Source organism: Cavia porcellus, unplaced genomic scaffold, assembly GCF_034190915.1.
Source record: "Cavia porcellus strain 051 isolate PalLab524CR breed Dunkin Hartley unplaced genomic scaffold, mCavPor4.1 scaffold_29, whole genome shotgun sequence".
Classification (NCBI taxonomy): Eukaryota; Metazoa; Chordata; class Mammalia; order Rodentia; family Caviidae; genus Cavia; species Cavia porcellus.
In genome coordinates, this window is record NW_026947512.1 from 8,944,327 (window position 1) to 8,958,382 (window position 14,056).

The 14,056-nt window shown below is 40.7% G+C and overlaps 1 protein-coding gene across 1 annotated transcript in view; it reads right to left on the reverse strand.

Annotated features, from left to right (window-relative positions):
• The window catches only part of Brinp2 (BMP/retinoic acid inducible neural specific 2), a 97,317-nt gene that overhangs the window by 14,931 nt on the left and 68,330 nt on the right, over positions 1-14,056 (reverse strand). Inside the window, exons 3-4 of the mRNA XM_063239804.1 lie at positions 6,478-6,668; positions 5,224-5,432 (exon numbers count right to left, since the gene is read on the reverse strand). Of these exons, the coding sequence (XP_063095874.1) occupies positions 5,224-5,432; positions 6,478-6,668 (400 nt within the window). The remainder of the gene's footprint in view (positions 1-5,223; positions 5,433-6,477; positions 6,669-14,056) is intronic.

Sequence of the window (14,056 nt, forward strand, 5' to 3'; positions counted from 1 at the left end):
GTGGCACACAATGGCTTGAAGTATTTAAAAGTGTTTCAATATTTTTAAAATGGGTACAACTGAATTAGCTAAATACAATTCAAATGTAACTCAAATCATGGAGTTCAGGAACTCCTCAAGGTCATAGAAATAGTAAGAATCAAGGCTGCAATTCAATCCCAAGTCTTCTCAGTTCAGTAAGTTTGTTTCTTCCTAAATTGACTAAAGCCTGACTGTGCTTTTCAAGCATTTTATTGAGCACCGAGCCACATACCAGATGTTGTAAAGAGACCTGAAGCAACATGCATGCTGCAGAGTCCCTACTCCTATAAGACCTACTGCTGTCATGGAAGGAGCGGGGGTGGAGAGCAGCAGTATACTACTAAAATGCAATGTGACAAATCCTAGAATAGAAGTGTGTGCTGATCAGAGTAAGCTTTGCAACAGCAAGCAGTGTTCAATGGGCCCCAGAGGAATGTGTCAGATAAACAAATGATGGGGGAAGGGTACGTCTTTGTCTACATTAGTAAGAAGAGGTTGCAAAGAAAAAATAAGTGCACATTTGCTTAGAGAAACTAGAGGAAAGCAAATGTACTAGAGACCTTTTTTTCTTTCCCAAAAGTAGAGAAAGTGAGCAGAGCCCTCGCCCTCACTCCTCCCACCTTCAGCTGGAAGCCAGCTCAGTTCTGTGAAGGCTTGTTCACAGAGGGAGGTAGGGGGCAGGTAGCACAGCACCAACAAAAGACTTCTAGACGGCAAGGCTGCACAACAGGGTACACCCAGGCTGTTAAGCCCTGAGCTATAGATCAATTGTTGTTAAGCATTTTAGAGCATAGTGACAGTTCTGGTGGAACTGTACTCTTACTACAGGTCACCCCCATCGGGTGAGCAGAGCAGTGGGATGGGATAACAACACAGCCCTTTGCCCCTCGGTCTACCATTAACTGAGGGCAAATCTTTTAGAGCTTTCAGTGACACAAACAGCCCACTGCAGCATGCATCCCATTGGATTGACACCACTGATCTAGCAGTAAGTCCTGGATCAGTCTTTTCAGATCTTCAGACCTGGATAAAGACTTGGAAGGATGGATGTATATAAAATCATCCTTGTTCATTCATGGTTTTCTAAACTGTAGCCCTTATGGAGAGCTCACTGTACACCTAGACAGTGTGCATCTGAGGTTGGCCAGTCCAGTGGAAGCTGAATATTTGTTTCACATTCAGGATGCCCTTGGAGAACTCCCAAAAGGAGGCTTCCAAGAATAGTGGCGCCTCACCCCTGTTAAGCAGATGGGCAGTGGCTCTAGTTCTAGGATGCACCTCCAAGTACTATTACACAGCTGGTTTTGAGTCCCACCTTCCTTTCACTCTACTGCATGAATTTTACTTTAGAGGTGAGTCCCATAACCCATAGTAAAGAGCATGTGAGTCCCACTCTGGTATTAGGCAAAAGTGAGACTCTGAACCAGATTTTTTTCTCAAGAAAATCATGAAGTGGTATTCCAAGAGAAAAGAAGTGATAGTAGATATTTACAAAATTCATATGATAAGTAATTACTAAGAATGCTCTAGGTACCAAGAATTGATGATATGACAAGAAAGAAAGGAGTGTTCCTGCATTGATGGCTTTGGCTGACAATAAAACAGAAAGATAATATCCAGTTAAGGCCACAGTCAGCTCCACAGTAAGGAAAGACATGCAAGCCACAGCCATTAGGGTTCAGAAAAACATGCAATAGATAAGAAGGAGATGGTGCAGATGGAGATGAGAAGAGGAGACATGTATCCCAACAGAAACAGAGGGAGTATCCTGGAAGCACAAACATCCATGTGCAATCCAAGAGGTCTAGATTGTGTTTTGCATTCTGTTCTTGTGCCTTCACCAGTATCCTCTTAATAAACCATCTTTGCATCAAGTTACCTTGTGTACATTTCTGTTTATTTCTACTAAACTTGCTCATTTGTATACACACACACACACATACACACACACACACACACACACACACAACAGACAAACCTAACTCATGCAGAAAATATCATGTCTAAGGACTCCATTCATTCATTCATCAATGGATTGCTTACTTATTAGCCATCATTTGCTGAGCTTTTGTACTCCCATAGGAGGCTAAAACTGAACAAGACCCAGTATTTCCCATAAGGACCTCATATGAGCATGTGCAAAAACATATTATTTAGCAATTACAGTTCAAATGACAAGTCCTACACAAACACCATGTGCTTGAGCACTGAAGAGGACATTAAATACCTTGAGAGTTAGTAAAAGCTTCAGAAAACAGTTGCCTTTCTGAGTTGAGTTAAAAAGTATGAGGAAGAGCCACTTGAGCAAATGGAAAAGCATTGTGTGCAGAGCAATTAGTATATGCCGGGGAGGTGAGATAAAACAACATGGAGTATTTGAATGAAGACTGGTATAGTTAGATATGGCTGGGTTATAGGAATAGAGAGCGCTCAGCGCATGGGGGGAATGCAGATGGAGAAGCAGGCAAAAGGGTGTTTTGAGATGAAACCAGAAAGATAATAGTAATAGATCTCCAATGATCTTACAGTTCTGTGAAGAAGAAGAGGAATTAGCCCCCTTCAAACTTCAATAGCGTTATGGTTCATGCTGTCCATATTTTTTAATTAGATGTCACAGGTCAAAATTATTCTAATTATCCAACAATTTAAGGATTAGGAAAGTGAGATTCAGAGCCAATGTTCTTTCGTTTGTATCACTGTCACCCAGCTGAGGTAGAGAGGTTTGCTCTGTGCCATGTACAGTCTGGAGCTATGGATGGATTTGAAGCAGGAGACGGTGTGATTTCATGACTCACACTGATAATAACAGCGTGGAAAGCAAGTTGGGGAGAAGAACTGAGAATGGAGATGAGAGGGACTGGTTAAAAGGATAAATAAGAAAGTCAAGCAAGACTTAGTGAGGTCTTGGGTTAAGAAAAGAGCAGTGGATCTGAGAAGGAACAAAGGGTGGGCTGAAGATACACACAAGGGAGTGGTTTACGAGGATCAGTGAGTCTAAGCTAGGGAAATGGGAAAATGTGGTCATGAAGTGGTGACAGATAGTATAAATTTGGCCAGATCAAAAGACAACAAGGAATATTAATGGGACCATTGGTTGCCTACTTTTCAATTCCTGGTAGAATTTTCCCAATTTTTCTCCTACCTGGACACAGCTCACTGCAACAATTAAGGGGGCACATGATCTTCTGTAGAGTTCTGTCTTCATATTCAAACCACTCAATGCTCCAAATCTTTTCCTCATCAAAAGCTCCCTAACATACCTCATAACTGTATCTTTTATCCTTGGATTGTAAGTAGAAAGTCACCTTCATGTGTGACTCCCACCAGGCATTGCATACCTGCTAATTCAATCCCTTCTCTTCAGTAAACTTCTCCTGTGCTCCCCGGATCTCATGATCAGTCCTTGGCAAAATCCCAGTAATTTCAATGTCTCCAGAGTGTGCTTTACGCAAGCTGCCCTTGAGGAGAAGTTTCCCTGACAGCTTCCTCTGGCTGTGGCTGTCTTCTTCCCCACATTCCTGAGCATGTGAGTGAGGTGGGCCCTCCATTGTGATTTCCCGAATTCTGTCTATCTTTCCTGTCTAAGCTCTGCTTCTTTGAATCCAGAACCCTCAGGCGCTGTAACCCACTATTTTCTTTGTTGTGGTTTCCTTTTCTTACGTCTCTTCACTCCCTGAAGATTTTCAGTATTAAATTTTCCATCACTCTTAGCACCTCCAAACCTGTCTCATTCCTGCTGAGTTCTGCATGTGTACAGAAGACTTGCAGTCCCTGGCTTTTCAGATCCCCATTCTCCTTTCCCCCTCTTGGCTCCTCATGTTGCATTCTAACCCCTCTGAACAGACTATACTCAAGACTACAGCCATAGCCTGAATTTACTGGTAGCTATGTTCTCACATGTCATAATTCTCTTCTCAACAGTCCTTTTTCTTTGTTTTAGCCAAAAATGTTGCTTCTTCTTGCACCAAGGAAATTGAAACAGTCAGAGAAAAAAACCAGTGGTACCTTCCCACCACCATGTCTGTCCGTCCTTCACATCTGTCCTGGTGAACTCTGTGTTGCCCTCCACTGAAGAATGAGAAGTTCAGGCTTCTATGAGTGACCAGAACCCTTCATGCATGAAATATTAACTCCCCTCACACAAGGATTTTGCACTTGTAATTATCTCCTATCATGCCTGCATCATCACTTTTTCCTTCCAACTGAATTATTTCAATCAACACAACCATAACCTGGAATAGCCCTTCTGAAAAGACAAAAGCACGTCCTTCTTTGATCACATGTTACTCTCCAGTTAGCTCCATTTTTATGCTTGCTGTTACAGAAAAACATGTCTATTCACATCTGTTTCCTCTCTTTGCTTTCTCTCTTGAGTCTTCCCCACTCAGCTCAGTGGACCTGCCTGTCGCTGAAACCACTCCTCTGGGGTTACCAGTCACCTTCACGCCAGTTCTGTGTCTCCATTGCTCAAGAGTTTCCATCTGATGCCAGGTGCAATCTTTTCTTTATGTGGAGATTATCAATAGGTTACTGAAGTCATGATGACCATTGCTGTTTTAGAAATATGCCTGAGATCATGTTACTCCTTTACTAAACCTCTGCCATGGCTGTCTACTCCACTTGTATTTACATTAAAGTTCCTTACTGTGGCCCTGGGAACTGGTGCTAGCAGACTCCTGAACCTCATCTCCTACCAGTATCTTCTTTGTTCACCTCTTGGCCCCCACGCCAGGCTTTCCTGTACTCTGAGGAGGCATCCAAGCTGGTTCCTACCTCAGGGCCTTTACACGTACTGTTTCCTCCTCCCAGACTCTCTTTCCTCAGTTCTACACACAGCTGCTTTCTTTTCACTCACACATCAGTCTCAAAGGCTAAATTCCCATGTTCCCTTCCTGACCAGTCTACTGTAAGCTGCTCTTTCTCACACACCAGGAAATACGTCCCGTGTAACTCTGTCTTCCTTTACATCATGACCTGAAGCTAGTTTGTTGTCTTTCCTATTATCTCACCCCCATTAGAATGTAACCCTGTGGGAGCAGTGACCTCATCCATTGTCCACAGCAGTGTAACAGCCCCTTGGCCAGGGCCTGCCTTGGAGTGGATGCTCGGTGCCTGCATGCTGTAGGCTGAATGGCCCGCCATCTTGCCTGGCTGACTGGTGGTGGCTTAGGCTCTGGCCCCCCAGGACCTCTGGAGCTGTACCTTGATGGCCCCCGTGGCAATCTGGATGTGATGCAACCGCCGCAACGTGCTCTCTCTGTCAATGAAGTAGGAGGCTGCCAGCTGATGCAGGGTCTCCAGGGACACAGCAGAGCTGTTCCCACTGCCCCCAACCGCAGGGCCACCTCCTGTTGATTCTGTCTTCCTGCCCAGTTTCCGCTTGTCCACAAAAATGGTCAGAGATTCTTCTCCTATAGCAAAAACACAGGTTCATAGGCTCAGGCTCAGCTCCTGAATTCCCTACTAGTGAGAACCAGAAACCCTTGCCCAGGGCTGAGAGAGCATAGAGGAAGCGCCGTCCCTGCTGTGGCCCTCTTTTTCTCCCTTGCCAGCTTTCCAGCCTCCTCCCTGGCTTCTGTCCTGAGAGGCCTTCCTTTCCCTTAGTTCCTTTAGCATCCCAGAACTCCCTGCCCTCACCCCCAGCTCATCTGTCTAACATCCTTTATTGATCTCTGTCCTAGGCAATCTACCGCCATGGGGGACAAAAATCTCTTGCTCTCAAGTTGTTTATGACAAGTTGCCAAGGCTATTTCTACTCCCTTAGAAGGGGGAAAAAGCCTTAAAGCTCTGGTTCCCTCCTCCTCATCAAACACTCCACACCTACCGCACAGCGGCAGCTGGCCTAAACCCTGAGAGAGCTTCTTTTTGTCCATTAGCTCGTGAGCTAAATGTTATAAAAAGGCCTGCTTTCTTCTTCCCAGGGTGCAGAGTACTCTGGGTCTCTTCAGTGTTTCCAACTCTGCCCCAAGTCCCAGCCGCAGCGCCACTGCCCCATCCCTACCCTCACCCTGCCAGTGGGTGATTCACCAGCCCAGAAGAGATGAGATTAGTTTGGTTGATTAGGAAGCAGGAGTCAGGGATTCAACGGATATCTATTTCTTAGCCTATAGGTTTGACATTTGTAGCCATAGCAAACATAAGTGAAAGGCCTTGGGGTTAAATGGCTCAGTTAATAGAAAACTGAGAGCGCCCCCTGCTGGTGTATTCTTAGTAGAAGCCTGTCTGTCCCCAGCTGCTTCTCACCCTATCTCCTCTTCAGGAAGATGCTTATAAGAAAATAGAAATGTCCTGGAGTGAATTTGGATGCCTAGAGAAAACACAGTACTCCCACACACCAGAAACGAAATGTTAACCAGGAAACAATAGGCCAGGAAGGAAAAAAAATACCCACGAAGACAGCTGCAGCTAAGCTCACTAGATCATAAAGATATTTCAAATAATCTGGCTACCACTTACCTCCAAGGGTGGCAGAAAGTAAGAAATGAGTGCCGTACTTTTTGATCAGGTTTTCGGTAACCTGTTGCAGGTTGGGCCTCCTTCCAAGGAGGCGGATATTCCGCACAAACTCTGGGGCAAGAGGCAAAGGCAAGCTGAAGAAGTCTTTTCTTTCTAGAGCCAAGCTGTTCACTTTCCAGCGGGCAAACTCCCTGGAAGAAAAGGCAAGAGGTAAGGAAAAGCTCTGTGTATCCAGAGCAAGAGGCATAAAATCTGAAGGATCTCTCTCCTCGACTGGCTGACCTTGCCTCCGCTGGTTCCTAGTGTGGGCGGAGCAGAACTAGAAGAGACCCTGCATCCCTCCATGAGAGGGATGAGCCCAGCTCATCCGACCTCCATGAGCGCCTCACTACACATTTTCTTTGTGAAAAAAGCAGTGCTGTCTAGTAGTGTAGGGTGATGGAAAAATATTGAAACAGTTTTGCAGAGAGGTGATACAGCCACAGCTCTCACCCAGAAGACACACCACCTCACCCACCATGGCGGTAGTTACTGACTGGTAGAATCAGGGAAACAGTTCTAGACCGTCAAGTCTCTAGCGTGTCTCAGATTCCTTTACTCACAAATGATCACAGGGCCTGTATTTGCTTCTGCAGTTTGTATCTATTGATAATTGCCATTTTAGAAACTGAAAAATAAATTTATAGTAATTTCATTTGAAGGTAGCAGAATTAAACCCATTACATATAACAGAAACATTTTTATGACAATAATGATATGTTCTGAAACAAATTTAACAAGAAACAGTGTTTTTTGTTTTTTGTTTTTTTCTTTTTTTATAAGTTTCTTCAGTGTCTGGCTTAGCAAAAGAGAACTGTCTTCTCAGATTTGCTTCTGTTGCAATCTGTTGTCACAGTTGTGGACTTTTGCTTTTGAGGCCACTCTAAACAAATGGTAGTTTCTTAAAGGTCAGTAACAGTATGGTATCTGAAGTCATATCCACAAACTATTACATTAAAATCTGGTGTTCCACGCTGGAGACTGAATGATCTTTTACCCTGCATGATTTTATAACAGTGTGCATTGGTCATCTTGAAAATCTCAGATCACTGAGTTATGCAGATCTTCTACAATTTGACACTTTTCATTATATAATATCACAACATTATATTAGCTAATATCATCACCAATGAGAAAAATCTATAAATATTGGGAAGCTGTCAAGCTCCTGATGACAAATACAAGCTTTTTAAAATTTTAATTTTTGTTTGCAGGTTTAAATTTTAACATTGGTAACAAATACTGTTAGTTTTCATTAAAGAAGCTGGATTATTTCATTTTTTTTTTCTTTTAGAAAATGTCTGCCAAGTACTCCAGTCTGGGTAACCATAGATTGTCAGTTTATTATGCTTTAAAGAAAAATAGAGTTCCATAAAGGAAGTTGCTAATTCAGCTTGAAACTCAATCTCATGTGCATTTTTCCTTGAGACACCAATGGTTTTGGTAACCTCAGATGTGCTAAACATGTCTTTCCCATTTCATCACCCAGACATTAAAAACACATACATTTAAGGTCAACATCCAATCAAATTCAAGTTGATTACTTTAAGGATAACCTAGAGTGAAGCTAGTCAGTGTGTATATTGTGTCTATGTGCATTTGGTTAGGCACACGGGTATGCTGAAAGCTCATTTGGTGTGACTCTGTTTATCAAATTAGGACACCAGCAGTTTTATTGACCTTTGCTTCGATACTTCAGTGCCAGTATCTCATGTACATCTGAAAGAACGAAAAGAGTCCATTACGTTGAGAAACTCTGTTTCAGAAAATAGCAACGTTCCTTCCTAGTCCCATCCAGAATTGTAATCTTCCAGTTCTGCAACTCGCTGAAATGTTTGCTTGTTAAAGGGGAAAGATCTCCCAGCAGAATCTTTGTCTTGAAATGAAGTTTAAAAGATCATAAGCACCCTCATAGGAAAGGAGTTTTCCATTGTCTCCCAAATTACACTGGTAAGAACCAGCTCCACTGCCTTAGGAACAAAAAAGGGCATAGTCATTGACCGTCCTCACCCTTCCCATAGTGACAGAGCTCACCCTTGATCTAACCTTCCACCAAAGACATGGACTGCAGAAAAAAAATATAGCAATTAAAAATAAATAATTGCAAATCAATAACCAATATGAGGCTCTAGAATCCTCCTCCCCCCATATAACTCAAGAGGCTAGAGGAGAGGAGGAGCATGTGACAAACATCATGAGGGAAACAAAGGGAAACTGTGACTAATAATTCGTGGTTCCAATGAAGCCATTCAAAATTCTCACAGTGGAACTTTGTTTATCTAAAGCAGGCAAGTTATAATGATATATTATCAGTTGTTTCTTTTGTGTAGGAAATGCTAAACCTCAATTAAAGTGCAGAGTATTTGTCAAAAGCATTTTCTATCCCAAATCCCACTGCAGAATAAGGAATTGTTGCCTGATTTCGTTTCTAATTGGCTGTATGGGAACTAGTATCCTCTCCTTGACTAGTTGATAATTGCATTGATGAGTCATAAAAGCAGACTACTAAACACAGAAGTAGAAATAAAAATAAAAAATAATCCTAAGGTTCATTAAACCCAAGCCCACTGCCTTGAGTAGGTTATACCCAGACATTATTAACTATTAATTCCTGTCATATTCTTGTTATAGTTTTGGAGAAGACATCCTTCTATTTTCCCTAATTTCTTATAGAGTGGTCAATTCTTTTTCCTGAAAGGAAAGCCACTTTACTGTAGAAGTAGGCCTATCTGTAATTAAATATAATAAAATTAATAGACAATGGCTTGTTCAGTTACGTAATTTAGGAATGCCAAATATTATCTCCTTTGAGAAGCATTCCCTGAATATCTTATCCAAAAAAGCATCCTCCATCCTCTGCCCTTGTGCTCGGCTCTTTTTTCTTTTCTCTATCTGATACAATCTGATTTCATTCTCTTTTTCTCCCATTAAAACATACACTCTACAAGGGCAGGAGTTTTTATGTCTGATTCTACTATGTCTCCAGCTGTAGAACAGTACTAGATGTTCTTACATTAGAACAGAGATAAATGTTCAATATATTTTTAACAATCAAATGAGAGATTGTTTATATCACTTCTGTCACTAATGTCACAGCTCTTCTGAACATCTAGTTGTTTGTATATTATTGAAAATTTGATTAAAATACTTACATGCATAGTGATATATGTGCACCCATGTTCACAGCAGGACAATTTGTGATAGCTAAATCTTGGAAATAACCAAAATGTCCATCAAGCGCAGAGTGAATGAAAAAGATGTGGTATTTTTATACAATGGAATATTACTCAGTTATAAAAAGGATGATATTGAGGCCTTCATAGGTAAATGGAGGCAACTTGAGACTATCCTCATAAGTGAAATAAATAAGAATCATATTTATAAATATCACACTGTATCTCTATTGTAAAAAAGTAATAAGAACTGTAGGAGTAATAAAATACAAAATGTGTAATTGCTATTGTAAAAAAGAGAGGAAAAGAAAGTGCTCTAAAGGATACAACTGTATGTATGTTTAAGTGTGTAGGATTGATAACCATATTACTAGGGTTTATTGGATTGTTGAACAGAACTGTTTGCAGTCTCATTGTTTAAATGTCCACTTTATATGCTTTAATTCTGTAACTTGAACTACTATTTTTAAGAGGACAATGTGTAACTTATCAACTAGTGACTTCTTACTGTTTATTTTTTTGAAATTCTGTATTATTTCTACCCTTTTTTCTGTTTTGCTTTTTTTCTCTTTAAGTAAAATAAAAAATAGTTACATGATGAGAATGTATGTGAGCACTAACTTATTACCGATTGATCTGAAATAAAGCGTATAAAATGTGTATACATATCAATGAAAAAATTTGACTTGACTTATAAACATGTAGCATAGGCATAATTTTGTGCACTTTAATGATATAAATCAAAGAACTCTTGGGAAATCTCTTGTGTTGTCCTCTTACATTGTCTTCATGAGGCATGGACAACTCCCAGTCACTGCTTTCTACACTACAACGTCCAGTGAGTGCAAAGATCTCTTAATCAGACTCTGCTATGTCTAGCACCCAAATGTTAGTGGTCAACATTTCTGATCCTCTACACTGCGGCTGACAGTAATTTTTGCCATATTTGTGTGCTCATTTTCTTAAAGATCACCAAACAAAGCAAGAGTCAGAATTTTGCACTTTCCTCAAGGTTGACATCAGACTTGGAAAAACATGTATTTCATTCAAACCCATAGGTCTGAGTATAGCTTCCATAAATGAAGTCGAAGCTCAGAAAGCTAAGTAATTTTGCCCAGTATAACTAAGAGAACCTGGGCTGTTAAGATGGGAGAAACATTTGAATAGCATTTGCCAGTCCTTTCCGCATTATGATGTACGTTGAAAATTCTCTTTGAATGGAGCACTAGGACCATGGAAAAGGTTGCTCAGATCAGAGAACAGTGCATGCTGTCTTCCTATGCCAGTTCTAACCCAGATGCCCCAAAGACTGTAATCCATTTGTGGCACCCCCAGAAGCAGGCATGTACATTGATGAGGAAGGTCTAGTCCAACCCTTTCTTTTATGAGAAAACCCTGAGACAGCAAGGGCAAGAAGTTACCTGAAACAAATTAACCAAGTGGTAGTGGAAGAGGAACAGAACACTACAGTCCTGACTTTCAGTGCTGCCAGCAGCTGCTATGATAGTGACAAGGGAAACAGCCAAACCCTAGGGAGGTGCTGGGGGACGGACAAATTGGAATGAGGTGCACGCTAGGCAAGCACTCTTCCATTGCCCTGCACCCCGGCCTAAGAAACTAGCCTGGATGAAGCTGCACCATTAGGGAAGCAGCTCAGCTTGAAACCCAGACCAAAGTTTGATGTCGGTACCATGCTGTCATTTTTAGACTGCTTTCCTTTGTGTACTGGTTAAGAGTATTTTATTGTGCTGTCATTCTTTGCCAATGTTTACTACCTTTAACAAAAATAGTTTCACTGTCCAACACATTCCATATCTTTAGCTATATGAAATATGAATTTACTCTATATTCAAAACAATGCAACATTTATATGGCAGCAAAATTCTTTTTGGATTAAAATGGTTTCAACATGCTCATTTGCAAGAGAAGAAATTGCTACTGAGAACAAAGTCAAGTATGTACACAGGGCACCATAGGAGGAATCAGAAATAAATGCTTGGCTCCAACTTGCAGGAAAGACCTGGACTCCATGATTGCTCAGCAAATCGTAACAAAGAATAAAAATGACCCAGAAAAATGAGTGATACTATTCTAGGGAGTATTTTACATGCAAATAATAAAAATTAATGGCTAACATGTAATGAATTCTTACTATGTACTAGGCGTTCCTAGCATCTTATAAGGATTAGCTAATGAAATAGTCCTATAAGAAGATAAATATAATTTTTTCTTGTGTATGATGACATTGAGGTACACATATGTTGATTTCTCCAGTAGATGACAGCCATGGTTTGCAAAGATAGGATTAAATGCCAGCTATCTTTCCTTTTCTGGGACACAGGTTTGACCATTATGATACACTACCTCTACCTATGAAACTCCACAGGGCAATCATGATATTGTGAGTGGATATATATGTTGTATGTGTGTGTGAGAGAGAGAAGGAAAGAGAGGCAGAGACAGAGAGAGATCAACAGAGAGAGAGAGAGAGAGAGAGAGAGAGAGAGAGAGATAGAGAAAGAAGGGAATCCTTTAAAGAATGCCTAAGATAGGAATTATACTTCAAGAAATTTATCAGAAACTTTCATTAGAGAAAAAAACCAAAAGAATGTATATAAGGAACTACATTTATTAGAAAGAAACAAAGAAAGACCAAATAAAACACAAAACAAAATCTGTTTGCATAATAAATTATAGTGGGGCATTGCCTTAGTGTGGACCACAAAGGTTTACAAGGCTGTGGGCTCTTTAGGAAACAGAGGGAAAGCCCTCTGGGGCACTGCTCTCAGAGGGGATAAATTAGTTCTCCTGTAACTTGGGTTAGTCCTCCTGAGAAGGCTGCTAATAAAGAGCAAGCCTAGTGCTTTCTCCTGGCTCAGGTTTCCTGTCACACCATGTAATTTCTCTCTCTCATACACACTTCCACCAGCATATCATCCACCATGTGATCCAGCCAAGGGGGATCTTAAGAGTCCCAAATCTCAAGAATCATGAACCAAATAAACTTCTTTTCTTTTTAATATTCTCAGCCTTCGGTATTTTGCTATAGTAACGAGAAACTGCTTAATGTAGATGTCAACTCAGAATTAGGCACAAGGCTTCAGTCACAAGGAGGTTCAAATTATAAGTCTTCAGTGACTTTCTCTTCTCCAGCCAGTTTTCTTCCTGCTCTTTCATTGCATCAAAATAATAAGGAAACACCTGTGAATGGAGTTTGAGTCAGAAAATGGTAAAAGTGTGCTTAAGGAATACATTAACCTGGTTCTTTCCAGCATCCAAAACCCTCAGAAGACACTACTGGAAGGGAGCCTAAGCTACTATTCAGAGAATAAATGTTCATTTCCGATTTTTCATTTAGCAGTTTTCTTCCAGTAATAAAATAATCAAGGCTCTTTTTTTCCTAGAAAAGAATGTTTTCTATATATCAATTATATTAACACACATTGCTTCAATTAAGCTATCATCTTTGTTTCAATTAAGACATCAAGTAAATCTCCATTTCAATTTAGCCATTTCTCATAAAATATTCTCCCACTGTGTTTGCTACACAGTAAACAGTCTTAGAAAGCAAACATTTCAAACACTACCATCTTCCCTATAGAAAGTGCCTTTAGAATAATAGAGGCCACTGCACCAAGGGCCTAAAGGTACAACCAAAGGATAAACATAGCTCTTCAAGGTGGACTTTGCCTGGACAAGGTATTCATGTGACATTTTGAAAGGATATTTTGGTAGCCTGCTATCATTCACAAAAGTTTACTTCATTTCTCATCTCCTTCTAGCGTATTTAGCCTAACCTTGAGTGAACAATATCTATTTCTCTCAAAGGGTTAACAGAACCATAAAATCATCAAAAATAACCAAGACAAAGTCTATGAAAGGCAAAGTCTGGATGACAATGTACAATCCAGTGTGTTACATCAGCCATCCTCACCAGCGTGTGGAATATTTTAGATACAAATACATAAAGAGATAGAGATTATGTTCAGTATTTATCATAGTTATCTTTGCTCCAAACTGCTTAACCCTAATGATCCAGAATGTCAATAAATGATGTACATGAATTTAAGTGTTTTCAGAATCCAAAGGAAATTCTTCAACAGGAGAGCTAAACCACAGCCATGACAAATCTCAGGCAACAGGAGCTTCAGTAGGACCTTGGGACTGGATCAACCCTGAGCCAGATCTGGATTTGAAGCACAAAAGGGTCTCCAGTGACATACTCAGTGCCCACAAGGTATTCCTACTTCAAAACATGTAAATAAAAATAATGTCTCCAAGTCATCAACCACCCTGCAGTACTGTGTTCCTTTGTGCTACACAGGTCAAGAAATCTGCTAGCAAGAACCCCCTGCAGGGTCTCATAG